Below are 15,167 nucleotides of genomic sequence, written 5' to 3' on the forward strand. Positions count from 1 at the left end.
AATTGAATTAATCGATGGAACTTTCATTCATCTGATATCTGAATTCTTTTAAAAAATTTGTTAATAGTGAAAGGGCGAGCGAAGTTTTCAGTTCTACTACAAAGACGCTTTCGGTAAGTCTTTCTAAGTCCGTTCAGGTTGGACATTTTTACCGTGAATTGCACAACAGAAACCGAAGAAATTCAATGATAAAAATTCTCTTGCGTCAAGTTGAAGTGTCTCATTCGAATTGATTTTTTGTGGAGGAAAGACCACATTTACACACGCCATTGCAGTAAACAAACTAGCAAACTCTGACAACTTCAAAATGAAAAATTTTGAATTCGATTACAATTACTTACCTTGCTATTCACTCATTGAACAGAGGTAAATCTTCGTACATTAATTAATTGTCGATGAGAGTGAATAATACTGTCCGTACGATCACTGACTCTTTTTTAAGAAAACGTTGTCGTGACAGTCCTTACTAAACTAGTGCCGTTCTTTTTTCAAAAGTGTACTTGCGCTTTTTTTTTCTTCTTACGCGCTCTCCAACTGACAGGTGTCAGATTGTAACAGATACTTGTAAAAAAAAGTGTCAAATTTTGTTGGAAGCCTTTTAAATCACCTTTATCCTTACACAAATGAAAATGTTTCGGTGAAGCATCTCTCTTTAATTTGCATCACCTCTATTTTAACCATCATTTACTCGCTCAAAAATTGTTCAGGTTATGGAAGATCTTGCCTTAATTAAAGCCGTAAATCATTCGGGTTCTTTTGGAAAGAATTTCGTTATGTTTATGAAAAAAAAAACTGTAATTCACCGGCCTAGGTCGGTCGGTATTGGGAAAAACTATGTCCTCTGTCTTGAGTACTCAAGACTTCGTGCATTGTTTTTCCCAATACGGACCTCCCGGCGGGCGAATAACATATATACGTGTACCTGAAATCGAACTGAAAGCTACTGGCCATGTGAAGTACATGTATATTGATCTGCTTGCTTTTTTAATTGGAAAACTAATATACAAAGGATCACAATCAATTGCCAATCGATTGCCTCGAGCAATGTCATCACGTTCTACCTGAGAATAATTCATCTAAGCATCGAGTGCTCTTTTTGAAAGTTCAACGTTCATAAAGTATGAGGAATTTCCCAATTAAACATGTTTTATTAAGTGCAAGCTGGCAAAAGGGAGCAAAAGTTCCAACTTTCAACGGTTGAGCACTAAGAAACTAGTGAAAAAAGGAAGGAGTGGTTGATCTCAACGTGCTTATTTTGTGGGGAACATTGCTTTCTTTCTTGTTCTGAATCTGGATAACGTTTTATTTGTTCCAAAATGCGATTGCACTTGCGTCTTTTAAAGAGGATAAACAGTAACATAAGTGCACACAAATATGTTGGGCTCCATCCAACCTTGTCATCAACAATAGAGAAAAAAAACAAAAGAGATGTTCATAATCACAAGGTAACTCAATTTCAATGTCGCTCCCAATTCGCTCCCGAACCATAAACTCATCAGAAATGCAACACAGCAAAATTCACCTGAAATAAATTGATCAATCTTCAATTGAGTGTCAAACATGGAGTCGAAGATTGCATCGGTTTTGCTTATCAAACCTTTTAGACTGGTTTAATAAAAAAAAAGAAGGAATTTATACCTCCAACTCAAGCTCACGATCGTTTTGAACAGTTTGGAGTTGTCCTAAAGACTGGTTATACTTCAACGGCTCATGCTATCGAGCTTATAACACGAAACTGTCTTGGTTTCACGCAAGAGCCGCTTGCCGGGAAAAAGGAGGAGATCTGCTCAGCATAAACTCTCATAGAGAGCTTCAGTTCGTATACCAACGCATGGCAGTCAATAAAACTTTCTGGATCGGCCTGGTATAAGACAAAAACTCTCTAAGTTTCCGCTGGTTGAAAGGCGAGGAGCTAGCTTGTCTGAACTGGGTTAGTCACCCGAACATTTTAGGACCGCGGTGAGATGACAGACTTTGGTTCAATTCACGGCAAGAGGAACGACAATAGCTGCTCCAAGAAACAGCCATACTGTTATCATGAAGTTAAGTGTTAACATGAAAAATGAAGATTGACACCATGAAAACTCATATCGAACTCGTGATCTAACTAAACTAAGACAACACTCTTTGACCTGGGGAGTTCTGTGGTATAATATCGTTGCCCTGTAATGAATGAAGCGATGAATGGGATTCAATCCAGTAAAATGTTTTACGAGCCATTTTTTACGCGGTACACTGAGTAAGTACAAGCTTTACTGCATCTGTTGGTTATGCTTTTGACTGAAATACACGATTTTTTAAGCAAGAAGTGACTAATAAGATATAGATATCTCGGTATGGAACCACCTTGTACCCCTCAGCCAAATTAAACAAGAAAGGGATTATCAGAGGCTCTTTTTCAGCCCTTTAATATCAAAAGATATTGAAGTGGACAAACGTCTGCTTTACAGTTTTATCATTAAAAAAGGAATGAATAAGTTAGTTAATAAATGAGAATAACAAAGGGGATATTTATAAACGGGTTTTGCAGTTTCATTTTAGTTTCGAGGCGATGCAAAATCAATTTGAAAACAATTAGCTATAGTTGCGCCGCGATCATGTGGTTTTAGAATGGTGCGACCCTTGTTGTTCGTCATTGTTGTGTCTTGACGAAGGGCGCAACACCTTTCAGGTTGAAGTTTCAGCACTTGACCGATTTCAGTCTTTAGTTTCCTGATCCTTTAACTTTTGAAAATAGATACCAAGAAAACTAATATCGAACTCGTGATCTGACTAAACTAGGATGAGATTCTTTGACTTTGTTATTCATGATTGTTGTGTCTTGACGTTGTACGGTGCAACACTTTTAAAAGAGTCTTTAGAACACAATAGCTTAGTGACCAACCTCTTGCTGCCACTGTGACAAGGTTTCTCGCGAGAAATACACAAGAAAAGCTATACATTGGACCATAATATTCTTGATTACCGTTCAAGAATTATTCATACTAAGAAAACGGCATTATAGTATCTCTACAAAAATATAGTCGGTTTGAGCACCGTACTGATGCTACGTCAAAATCTATGGACTATTCTAGGTGTGAAGTATACAGACACTGTCTGGCAGGTGACGGGAAACAGAAATAGCGCAGAAGTTATTTGTGGATAAGTGCTCAGTTTATAAACATAACGTAAAAATGACTGCGGAATAATGAAATTCATTTTCAAGAATCTGCCCTCAGAAGTAGGCGGTATAAGGGAGAATTCGGAATGTATTCAACTTAAGAGGTCTCAAAGACAGTCGGACTTCTTGATTTGCTCCTTAGGCAGTTCGAGACTATCAAGCAAAAAACCTCCATATTCGTTTGAGTTTGCAAGACTTGGACATTGGCCGCTCATAGGAAGGGATGTGCTCTTTTAAGCCACCTTAAACTGTCACAGTAAATAACATTCATCTATCTATAGCCTGCAAAAATTAAAAATTTTTGTATTGACATACAGTCACCTATCAAGAAAAGTTTTCAAAGAAACCGTGGTGCTGCGTCGCTCAAGGGCCGGGTATTACAAAATAACTTGGTTTAATCAACCGATTTGATTATAATGTATGTTGGCCACCTGACGTTTCGATCGTTAACCCTTCGTAAAAGCGAATGCCCTATTTAAAGCCCATTGATATTCATCAGTCACTTGCAGGAAACTAAATTTAAAAGCAGCGACGTCCATCCCAGCAAAAATCTTGGACAACTCGGCGACTTCCGCGTTTACCGAACAGCCACGAAGGACGGCAAATCAGTTAAACAGAGCTATCAACAGGAAACTAAGCTTTATGGAGTCATAATGACTTTCTATTTTCAATTCTGGGAGGTATTCTCAAACTTATTGAGAAAAGGAAGCGTCCCAGATCTTATTTTAAATCATAAGCGCGTACAGAGTTTGTAAGGAAGTGTTTTCATCCAGTCCATTTCTACGCGTTCAAACCATTTTGTTCTCAAATCTTAGACATACAGTAATTTTTTGCTGAGGGGTTATTTTTTGATTGTACCCTTTATCGCCGTTAGATCAGTTGCCCTCGTTTATCAGAATATGCGAAGGCTTTGGATGAGTTTAAAGATTAGTGAATCAGGCTTACGAATTTCATATTCGACGCAGTTTTGTAACGGACAAAACAAATGAATGGGTCTTAATCATTCTAGTTATACGTTTGATTCTTGTAGTGTCAAAAGTTTGTTGATTTGGACCACGTTCCTCCAGATCTCCCAGATAAAAAGGGAAAATTAATTGCTATTGGATATGAATTATTGAAATTACAGAGTTGAATCAGACGTCTAAAATCTTAACCAGGACAAACAGGATTTCGATCGCCTTTCGGTTAACTCGAGCGATGTTATCACGTTCTACATGAGAATAATTCATTTAAGCATCGAGTGCCATTTTTGAAAGTTCAATGTTCATAAAGTATGAGGTATTTGCGCAAGCTGGAAAAAGAGAGCAAAAGTTCTAAATGTCAATGGGCGAGCACTAAGAAACCAGTGAAAAAAGGGAGGGATGGTTGATTCTGACGTGCTTATTTAGTGGAGGACATTGCTTCCTTTCTTGTCCTGAATATGGATAACGTTTTTTTTTGCTTTAAAATGCGATCTCACTTGCGTCTTTTAAAAAGGACAGACAGTAACATAAGCCACAAAAATAAGTATAATAAGATATGAGTTAACATAACAGATTTTGGTCGATCTTTCCTTCATCTTCATTGATTGGTTTTTCGTCATATTTTTCATACCCGCATAACTTTGTCATGGGCGGATCTGGATGGAACCCAAGGAGCTATTCTCCCCGCCCTCTTCCCCCCTTGTAGTCATGTGTTTTGAACCTTTTCTTCTTCGATATAAAGTATTTTGAGTTGAAGTAATAAGTTGTTTATATGTACTAAGGTTGAAATCTTATCACAATGTTTTAATCTTCTTAATCCGTCCCTGTTTTAACCCAACTTTAAGTGTCGAAGAGTCAGATTCCTTATCGAACAGCAACGCTTTTCCAACTCTATAATGCCCCATTCTTCTCACTTCATCTGATCAACTCTGCGAAAGAGAATTTTAACCAGATAAATCTCAGTCTGTATGCCATTTGCACCTGCTTTTTCTGATGCCTCTCCATTACTGACAGGTGGGTCCCATTTTAGTCTTATTGCAGATGAGGGGGGATCATCACTGATGTCGTGCGCACCTGTCTGAGTTGATGATGGTTCACTGTCCACAACCTTGCACCAGCAACCAATGATATAAGAAACTAGTTTAAAACTCGGTTTACTTCTCTTTTTGTCTTCAACTCAGGGAAATCGAAGACTCTTCGTTGCTATTTAAAAACGAATGCAATGTTGCTCAGATATATGCGTCTACTATACATTTAACAATCAATAATCAGAGAAATAATTTCCAACACATTTAATTAAGTTTCATATTTCTTGACTACACATAATCAACGAGTTAAGTCTACAATTTAAGTTTCATATGAACTGATTCCTACGCTCATTTCCTTGTTAGCTCACCGAAGGCAAAGGAGGAAATTATAGTCCAAAGTGTTTGTCACAAAAAAAAAAATTGGTGTGTAATGCAGATCTACATATTTTAATGTATTCTTTAGGTGTGTTTGTTTTGGACTTTTTCGGAATTTGGGTGTTTCTTTGGACTGCTCAGCTACAAGTTATAACCCTCTGAAAAAATAATTTTATTACTATAGGAATAAGTGATGTTCTAAAAGGCGAGCATGAGCAGTGGAGCTGTATAACTCCACTCCACTCCGTTATTGAACTATCGAAACTCTAGACATCATTCGTTGATACGATGAAGGATCTAGTAACAATGTTTACACAGTAAAGAAAACACAATGCCACCATAGAATCGACTGCCTTAAAATTTTTCTTTAAAAGAGAATATTTGTATCAACAAGGCTGACGACCTGTCAAGAATCGATGTTCCTATGTAAAGCTGTGTACACTTAAAAGGGAATCGGATCCGTTTATAAACCATCAGCAATATACAGATCACTTAGTTATAAAACACTTTTAGAGAGCAGCAGCAGCATATAGATAAAAAGAAATATTGTTTAAACGTGGGAGATGGCTGTGCCACACAGTGCGAAAAGGGAAAAGTGGTAGAGACCCAATAATGATAATTTCATTTCTTTGTGTGGCCGTGGTAAGTGCTGAGAAATTGAAATTTCTGGATATGCTTCGATTCGGCCAAATTTAAACCGACCTTTTTTGATATCTGCTCTCTTGAATAGCTCTATTTGTCTTCAGAAGGGTTTGACGAAGATTTATCAGAAGGTAAGATTAAACAAATATGGTTTTATTCGATATTTTTATCGTCATTCAGCCCGATTCAACGCGCGAGGCTAATGCAGCAACGATGGCCTTTGAAAATAACCGCAAAGTTTTTATCCGCTTTAACTGTATTCATTGTACTGGAGAAGTACTGAAATCCTAATAAAACCGTAACAGGTTAATTTATTACATTTTTCATTTGGTCTGGATGCAAATCCGAAGACAATGTCGAAGTCTAATCAGTTTATTCTGCGTTCATTAATAGAGATACCAAAAGCTACAGCGAGGGTTACTCTTTTAAAAATACTCTCTAGGACATATTCAGATAAAATAATATAGTATTATTCACATAAAGAAAACTTCCGCGTCGTAAAATGTAATAAAAAATATTTATCCTAAGTAACAAGGCTGCGACTCTAATTAACATTTTCGTAGAATGACAACCAGCGATTGCGTCTGTCCAAATTAAGTGACAAATCTATCAACACTCTCTTTTATTTCTCCATTCTGCGCGATTTATTTCCTTCGGTATATTAAGTCATAGTGGAATCAATCGTATAGGAAGCTTTCCGGTGTATTCTGAAACTATAAGCATTAAAAGTTGCCTTTCCGGTTCATTTGTAAGAGAATCCGAGGCACTGAATGATTTCGATACTGTACTTAGAATTTTGAAGCATAAGAGTTCATATGTTCAGAAAACACGACAACAACCTTGTCATCAACAATAGAGGAAGAAACACAATAAATGTTCATCATCACAAGGTAACAGATGGTTTCGCTCAATTTCAATTTCGCTCATAATTCGCCCCCGAACCATAAACCCATTACAAATGTAACACAGCGAAATTCACCTGAGATAAATCTTGCAGTCATCGTTGCAATCTGGCTATCTACAATTGCGTGTTAGACCTAGAGTCGAAGATTGCATCGGTTTTGCTTAACAAAGCTGTAAGACTGGTTCGGAGAAAAAAGAAAGGAAATTATGCCTCTAACTCAAGTTCATGATCATTTTGAACAGGTTGGAGTTGTCCTAAAGACTGGTTATACTTCAACGGCTCATGCTATCGAGCTCATGACACGAAACTGTCTTGGTTTCACGCAAGAGCCGCTTGCCGGGAAAACGGAGGAGATCTGCTCAGCATAAACTCTGATGGAGAGCAGCAGTTCGTGTACCAACGCATGGCAGTTAATAAAACTTTCTGGATCGGCCTGGTGAAAGATAAAAACTCTCTAAGTTTCCTCTGGTCGAAAGGCGAGGAGCTAGCTTATCTGAACTGGATTCCTAGAGAGGGAAACATTTCTGGTGATGAGGACTGCGGTGAGATGACAGACTATGGTTCATTTCACGGCCAGTGGAACGACAAATGCTGCTCCACGAAACAACCATATATCTGTGAAAAAGGTTAGGTAAATCATTCACCTCAAGCACTTAGTGGTATGAAACACTACCTTTCTCTTATAGAGAAGAAAATTATGGTAATTTTTCTGATGGCAAGCTTTCAATTATAGTCCTCAGTAGTCCCCAGAGAAATATTCGACTGAGTGTCGAATTTGACCATGTACTGCTTCAGTTTTGACTCCCTGGATTTTGCGGTTGATCTAGAAAGCTTATACAAACGTAGTAACTGATCATATGAAAAACAAAAAGTAATCCTGCTTTGAGCACTTGTATTTTCCCGTGCGTCACGCAGTTCACCTGCTCCCTTACTTGGGATAGTTCCCTTTCATCTGATTGGTGTTTCTAATTGACTTTATTCTGGTATTGAGACACTTAATCAAAACGGACACACGAGAACGAGAGATGGAAAATAAGAAGTAAACACTCTGTTTTGTCATTACCCTTGGTATCTTAGCCACAGTGAGAAACATTGGTGCTAAATTGAACTTGAGTCAGTCGGGATTCGGGTTTCTGTAGATGAATAACGGGTTCGTGAAAAAATTCTAAAGAAACTGTGGTGCTGCGTCGGTGGTAGAGTATAACAAGGTCAGTTGGTATTAAAGCTGACGTTTCGAGCATCAGCCCTTCGTCAGAGCGTTATGGTTACTTTTATTTCTTGTATGTAGGTAACCATTATATTTGTTGATCAAGTCTCGAACTTGGTCCTAGTAAAAGAAAAACAGGGAAAAGCAAAGGTAGTAGTAAGGTAGGTCGAAACCAACGAAGAATCTGTCAACCTTTTTACGCCCCAGATTTGATTGTTAATTCTCCCCTCTAGCTGCTACACATTTTCTTGTAAATTAGTTACAAGAATTTGGTGCTAGATCAAGATATCAACACTACCTGATGCATTTGAGTAATTTTGTTACCTTTTTGCTAGATAGTGGTTGGATATTGTAGGAAGAAGTTACTTGTTAATCACTTCTGGGAGTTAAAGGGTAAATAGGAAAAGGACGTTCATCCTAAATGCTGATTAGTAACGAAATAACATTTTGTATCGAAACACATGCAGCAAGCGGAAGATATTTCAAGAGATCACCGAACACCCAGCTGACTAAGCATGTGATTCATCAGTTGATAGTACAAAGTGACATTGAATGTTTGCTTTGGTGTCGACGCTATGAGAATTGCAAATCAGTTAATTACAGACCAGGGGAAGCGCCATTAACGAGACTTTGTGGGATAAATGCTGCCATCGCAAATGAGTTTCTTGGAGATGTGGTCGAGAGCAAGGAATTCGATTATTACGAGGCTTTAGGTTGAAGGTTGGACTTATTATCGGCCCCTCCCTTGAGATCATTGGCAATCATGAACCATTTCGTTTGTAAGACGGTAGTGTAAGGCTTCTTGATAAATAAATAAATTATTATAAGTAAATAGCGAAAACATTTTACAACGCTTGGTTGGGCTGGATCAAACTTGGCGTTTGTCATGAAAAGCAAAGGGGATTTCCAGGCTAATGAAATTCTCCATGGATATGGAAAAACTGTAGACATAGGTTACTCACTTGCAAGGCTTCGACGAACGGACAGTTCAGAAAGAAATGTTTTTTTCTTTGTTCAAAAAAAAAGGGCACAAACTTTTGAAATACCCCGTACAATCCAAAAGGAAAGCAAGGTTTGTATGAGACTCAGCTGGCTGCTACAACTTGTCTTACTTGAGTTCTATATAAATCCATGGCTGCTGCAGAAAATATTCCAACGTCGATATCTTCAAGTTTACCCATCCTTCCCAAGATATAAGAAAAGCTGAGGATACCGTTCAGAATAAAGGAAAGCAAGGTTTGTATGAGACTCAACTGGCTGCTACAACTTGTCTTACTTGAGTTCTGTAGAAATTCATAGCTGCTGCACAAAATATTCCAACGTCGATGTCTTCAAGTTTACCCATCCTTCCCAAGATATAAGAAAAGCTGAGGATACCGTTCAGAATAAAAGTCAAGAGAACAAAGTCGCAGCACAAGTAACCAGTGCCTGGACGTTTACTTCTCCTCAACAACACCAGCCATACTAAAGTGATGAAGTTCAGAAGAGCAACTAACTTAAGTAAAAAACAAAATGCCGTAAGTTGCACTCATTGCTACTTTTTGCACCTAAGTCTGGATACAGGGCTCGAATCCATTTGTCACTAGAAGTGCTAATGAAGAAGCCGGTAAGACTCCATACCGCCATCGACAGAGGTTTCCTTTTAAAAAGTAAAATAAAAAGCGAACATCAATAAGGTCCACATGCATAGACGCCTAACGGCAACGTCCTTCCACTAGACTTCATTTTAGTTTCAAGGTGATGAAAAATCAATTTGAAAACAATTAGCTATAATTGCACTGCTATCATGTGGTTCTAGAGTGGTGTGGCCTTTGTTGTTCGTCATTGTTGTGTCTTGACGTAGGGTGCAACACCTTTCAGGTTGAAGTTTCAGCAATTGACCGATTTCAGTCCTAAGTTTCCTGATCCTTTAACTTTTGAAAATAGATACCAAGAAAACTAATATCGAACTCGTGATCTGACTAAACTAGAATGAGATTCTTTGACTTTGTTATTCATGATTGTTGTGTCTTGACGTTGTACGGTGCAAAACTTTTCAAAGGGTCTTTAGAACACAATAGTTTAGTGACCAACCTCTTGTTGCCACTGTGACAAGGTTTCTCGCGAGAAATACACAAGCTACACATTGGACCATAATATTCCTGATTACCGTTCAAGAATTATTCGTACTAAGAAAACGGCATTATAGCGTCTCAACAAAAATATAGTCGGTTTGAGCACCATACCGATGCTGCGTCATAATCTATGGACTATACGAGGTGTGAAGTATACAGACACTGTCTGGCAGGTGACGGGAAACAGAAATAGCGCAGAAGTTATTTGTGGATAAGTGCTCAGTTTATAAACATAACGTAAAAATGACTGCGGAATAATGAAGGTCATTTTCGAGGATCTGCCCTCAGAAGTAGCCGGTACGAGGGAGAATTCGGAATGTATTCAACTTAAGAGGTCTAAAAGGCAGTCGGACTTCTTGATTTGCTCCTTTGGCAGTTCGAGACTATCAAACAAAAAACCTCCATATTCATTTGAGTTTGCAAGACTTGGACATTAGCCGCTCATATGAAGGGATGTACTCTTTTAAGCCACCTTAAACTGTCACATTAAATAACATTCATCTATCGATAGCCTGCCAAAATTAAAAACTTTTGTATTGACATACATTCACCTATCAATAAAGGGGATAAGTTTTCAAAGAAACCGTGGTGCTGCGTCGCTCAAGGACCGGGTATTACAAAATAACTTGGTTTAATCAACCGAGTTGATTATAATGTATATTGGCCACTTAACGTTTCGATCGTTAACCCTTCGTAAAAGCGAATGCCCTATTTAAAGCCCATCGATATTCATCAGTCACTTGCAGGAAACTAAATTTAAAAGCAGCGACGTCCATCCCAGCAAAAAACTTGGACAACTCAGCGACTTCCGCGTTTACCGAACAGCCACGAAGGACGGCAAATTAATTAAACAGAGCTATCAAAGGAAACTAAGCTTTATGGAGTCATAATGACTTTCTATTTTCAATTCTGGGAGGTATTCTCAAACTTATTGAGAAAAGGAAGCGTCCCAGATCTTATTTAAATCATAAGCGCGTACAGAGTTTGTAAGGAAGTGTTTTCATCCAGTCCATTTCTACGCGTTCAAACCATTTTGTTCTTAAATCTTAGACATACATTAATTTTTTGCCGAGGGGTTATTTTTTTATTTTACCCTTTATCGCCTTTAGATCAGTTGCCCTCGTTTATCAGAATATGCGAAGGCTTTGGATGAGTTTAAAGATTAGTGAATCAGGCTTACGAATTTCATATTCGACGCAGTTTTGTAACGGACAAAACAAATGAATGGGTCTTAATCATTCTAGTTATATATACGTTTGATTCTTGTAGTGTCAAAAGTTTGTAGATTTGGACCACGTTTCTCCAGATCTCCCAGATAAAAAGGGAAAATTAATTGCTATTGGATATGAATTATTGAAATTACAGAGTTGAATCAGACGTCTAAAATCTTAACCAGGACAAACAGGATTTCGATCGCCTTTCGGTTACCTCGAGCGATGTTATCACGTTCTACATGAGAATAATTAATTTATGCATGGAGTGCCCGTTTTGAAAGTTCAATGTTCATAAAGTATGAGGTTTTGTGCGCAAGCTGGAAAAAGGGAGCAAAAGTTCTAAATGTCAACGGGGGAGCACTAAGAAACCATTGAAAAAAAAGGGAAGGATGGTCGATTCCGACGTGCTTATTTAGTGGAGAACATGGCTTCCTTTCTTGTCCTGAATAGGGATAACGTTTTTTTTTCCTTAAAATGCGATCTCATTTGCGTCTTTTAAAAAGGATGGACAGTAACATAAGCCACAAAAATAAGTATAATAAGAAATGAGTTAACATAACAGATTTTTGTCGATATTTCCTTCATCTTCATGGATTGGTTTTTCGTCATATTTTTCATACCCACATAACTTTGTCATGGGCGGATCTGGTTGGAACCTAAGGAGCTGTTCTCCCCGCCCTCCCCCCCCCCCCCCTGTAGTCATATGTTTTGAACATTTTCTTCTTTGATATAAAGTCTTTTGAGTTGAAGTAATAAGTTGTTTATATGTACTAAGGTTGAAATCTTATCACAATGTTTTAATCTTCTTAATCCGTCCCTGTTTTAACCCAACTTTAAGTGTCGAAGAGTCAGCTCCCTTATCGAACAGCAACGCTTTTCCAACTCTATAATGCCCCATTCTTCTCACTTCATCTGATCAACTCTGCGAAAGAGAATTTTAACCAGATAAATCTCAGTCTGTATGCCATTCGCACCTGCTTTTTCTGATGCCACTCCATTGCTGACAGGTGGGTCCATTTAAGTCTTATTGCAGATGAGGGGGGATAATCACTGATATCGTGCGCACCTGTCTGAGTTGATAATGGTTCACAGTCCATAACCTTGCACTAGCAACCAATGATATAAGAAACTAGTTTAAAACTCGGTTTACTTCTTTTTTTGTCTTCACCTCAGGGAAATCGAAGACTCTTCGTTGCTATTTACAAACGAGCGCAATGTTGCTCAGATATATGCGTCTACTATACATTTAACAATCAATAATCAGAAAAATAATTTCCAACACATTTAATTTTAGTTTCATATTTCTTGACTACACATAATCAATGAGTTAAGTCTACAATTTAAGTTTCATATGAACTGATTCCGACGCTCATTTCCTTGCTAGCTCACTGAAGGCAAAGGAGGAAATAATAGTCCAAAGTGTATGTCACCGAAAAAAAAAAAATTGGTGTGCAATGCAGATCTACATCTTTAATGTATTCTTTAGGTGTGTTTGTTTTGGACTTTTTCGGAATTTGGTTTTTTCTTTGGACTGCTCAGCTACAAGATATAACTCTTTAAAAAAAAAAAGAATTTAGAATCCGTATAACTCCACTAAAAGTTAGCCATGGGCCGGCGGGTGTCTAAGACAAAGATATTGAACTATCGAAACTCTAGACATCATTCTTTGATACGATGAAGGATCTAGTAACAATGTTTACACAATAAAGAAAGCACAATGCCACCATAGAATCGACTGCCTTAAAATTTTTCTTTAAAAGAGAATATTTGTATCAACAAGGCTGACGACTTGTCAAAATCGATGTTCCAATGTAAAGCTGTGTACACTTAATAGGGAAGCGGTCCGTGTAAAAACCATCAGCAATATACAGATCACTTGGTTATAAAACACCTTTAGAGAGCAGCATCTGCATGCAGATAAAAAGAAATATTGTTTAAACGTGGGAGATGGCTGTGCCACATAGTGCGAAAAGGGAAAAGTGGTAGAGACCCAATAATGATAATTTCATTTCTTTGTGTTGCCGCGGTAAGTGCTGAGAAATTGAAATTTCTGGATATGCTTCAATTCGGCCAAATTTAATCCAACCTTTTTTGATATCTGCTCTCTTGAACAGCTCTATTTGTCTTCAGAAGGGTTTGACGAGGTTTTACCAGAAGGTAAGATTGAACAAATATGGTTTTATTCGATATTTTTATCGTCATTCAGCCCGATTCAAGGCGCCAGGCTAATGCAGCAACGATGGCCTTTGAAAATAACCGCTAAGTTTTTATCCGCTTTTAACTGTATTTATTGTACTGGAGAAGTACTGATATCCTAATACAACCGTAAAAGTTTAATTTATTACATTTTTCGTTTGGTCTGAATGCAAATCCGAAGACACTGTCGAAGTCTAATCAGTTTATTCTGCGTCCTTAAATAGAGATAGTAAAATCTACGGCTAGGGTTACTCTTTTAAAAATATTCTCTAGGACATATTCAAATAAAAAAATATAGTATTATTCACGTAAAGAAAACTTCCGCGTCATAAAATGTAATAAAAAAAGATCCTAAATTATCCTAAGTAACAAGGCTGCGAATCTAATTAGCATTTTCGTAGAATGGCAACCAGCGATTGCGTATGTCCAAATTAAGTGACAAATCGATCAACACTCTCTCTTATTTCTCCATTCTGCGCGCTTTATTTCCTTCGGTATATTTAGTCATAGTGGAATCAATCGTATAGGAAGCTTTCCGGCGTATTCTGAAACTATAATCATTAAAAGTTGCTTTCCCGGTTCATTTTTAAGAGAATCCGAGGCACTGAATGATTTCGATACTGTACTTAGAATTTGAAGCATAAGAGTTCATATGTTCAGAAAACATGGCAACAACCTTGTCATCAACAATAGAGGAAGAAACACAATAAATGTTCATCATCACAAGGTAACAGATGGTTTCGCTCAATTTCAATTTCGCTCATAATTCAACCCCGAACCACAAAACCATTACAAATGTAACACAGCGAAATTCACCTGAGATAAATTGCAATCATCCTTGCAATATGGCTACCTACAATTGTGTGTCAAACATAGAGTCGAAGATTGCATTGGTTTTGCTTAACAAAGCTGTAAGATTGGTTCGAAAATAAAAAAGGAAATTATACCTCCAACTCAAGCTCACGATCCTTTTGAATAGGTTGGACTTGTGCTAAAGACTGGTTCTACTTCAACGGCTCATGCTATCGAGCTTATAACACGCAACTGTCTTGGTTTTACGCAAGAGCCACTTGCCTGGAAAACGGAGGGGATCTGCTCAGCATAAACTCTGATGGAGAGCAGCAGTTCGTGTACCGACGCATGGCAGTCAATAAAACGTTCTGGATCGGCCTGGTGAAAGATCAAAGTTCTAAAAATTTCCGCTGGTCGAAAGGCGAGGAGCTAGCTTATCTGAACTGGATTCGTCACCCGAACATTTCGGGTCCTGAGGATTGCGGTGAGATGACAGACTATGGTTCATTTCACGGCCAGTGGAACGACAAGAGCTGCTCCAAAAAACAGCCATACATCTGTGAAAAAGGTTAA

At 37.9% G+C, this 15,167-nt stretch overlaps 1 protein-coding gene across 1 annotated transcript; it reads left to right on the forward strand.

Moving 5' to 3' along the window:
- Positions 1 to 5,933: 5,933 nt before the first annotated feature.
- On the forward strand, positions 5,934 to 15,167 carry LOC149050261 (C-type mannose receptor 2-like). The gene is made up of 4 exons (XM_089192372.1): positions 5,934 to 6,167; positions 6,256 to 6,298; positions 7,314 to 7,697; positions 14,782 to 15,167. The coding sequence occupies exons 1-4, from the start codon at positions 6,138 to 6,140 to the stop codon at positions 15,165 to 15,167; spliced, it is 843 nt and encodes a 280-aa protein (XP_089048498.1). The 5' UTR covers positions 5,934 to 6,137.

This window comes from Pocillopora damicornis, chromosome 2, assembly GCF_964200805.1.
Source record: "Pocillopora damicornis chromosome 2, jaPocDami1.2, whole genome shotgun sequence".
In the NCBI taxonomy this organism is placed as follows: domain Eukaryota; kingdom Metazoa; phylum Cnidaria; class Anthozoa; order Scleractinia; family Pocilloporidae; genus Pocillopora; species Pocillopora damicornis.

What these genes read in the sequence shown, in the direction of transcription:
- LOC149050261 (XM_089192372.1), top strand. Translation starts at nt 6,138, where the DNA reads ATGATAATTTCATTTCTTTGTGTGGCCGTG. An exon ending in TGACGAAGATTTATCAGAAG is followed by an intron (nt 6,299 to 7,313) that starts GTAAGATTAAAC and finishes CATTTTGAACAG; the next exon opens with GTTGGAGTTGTCCTAAAGAC. An exon ending in ACCATATATCTGTGAAAAAG is followed by an intron (nt 7,698 to 14,781) that starts GTTAGGTAAATC and finishes CCTTTTGAATAG; the next exon opens with GTTGGACTTGTGCTAAAGAC.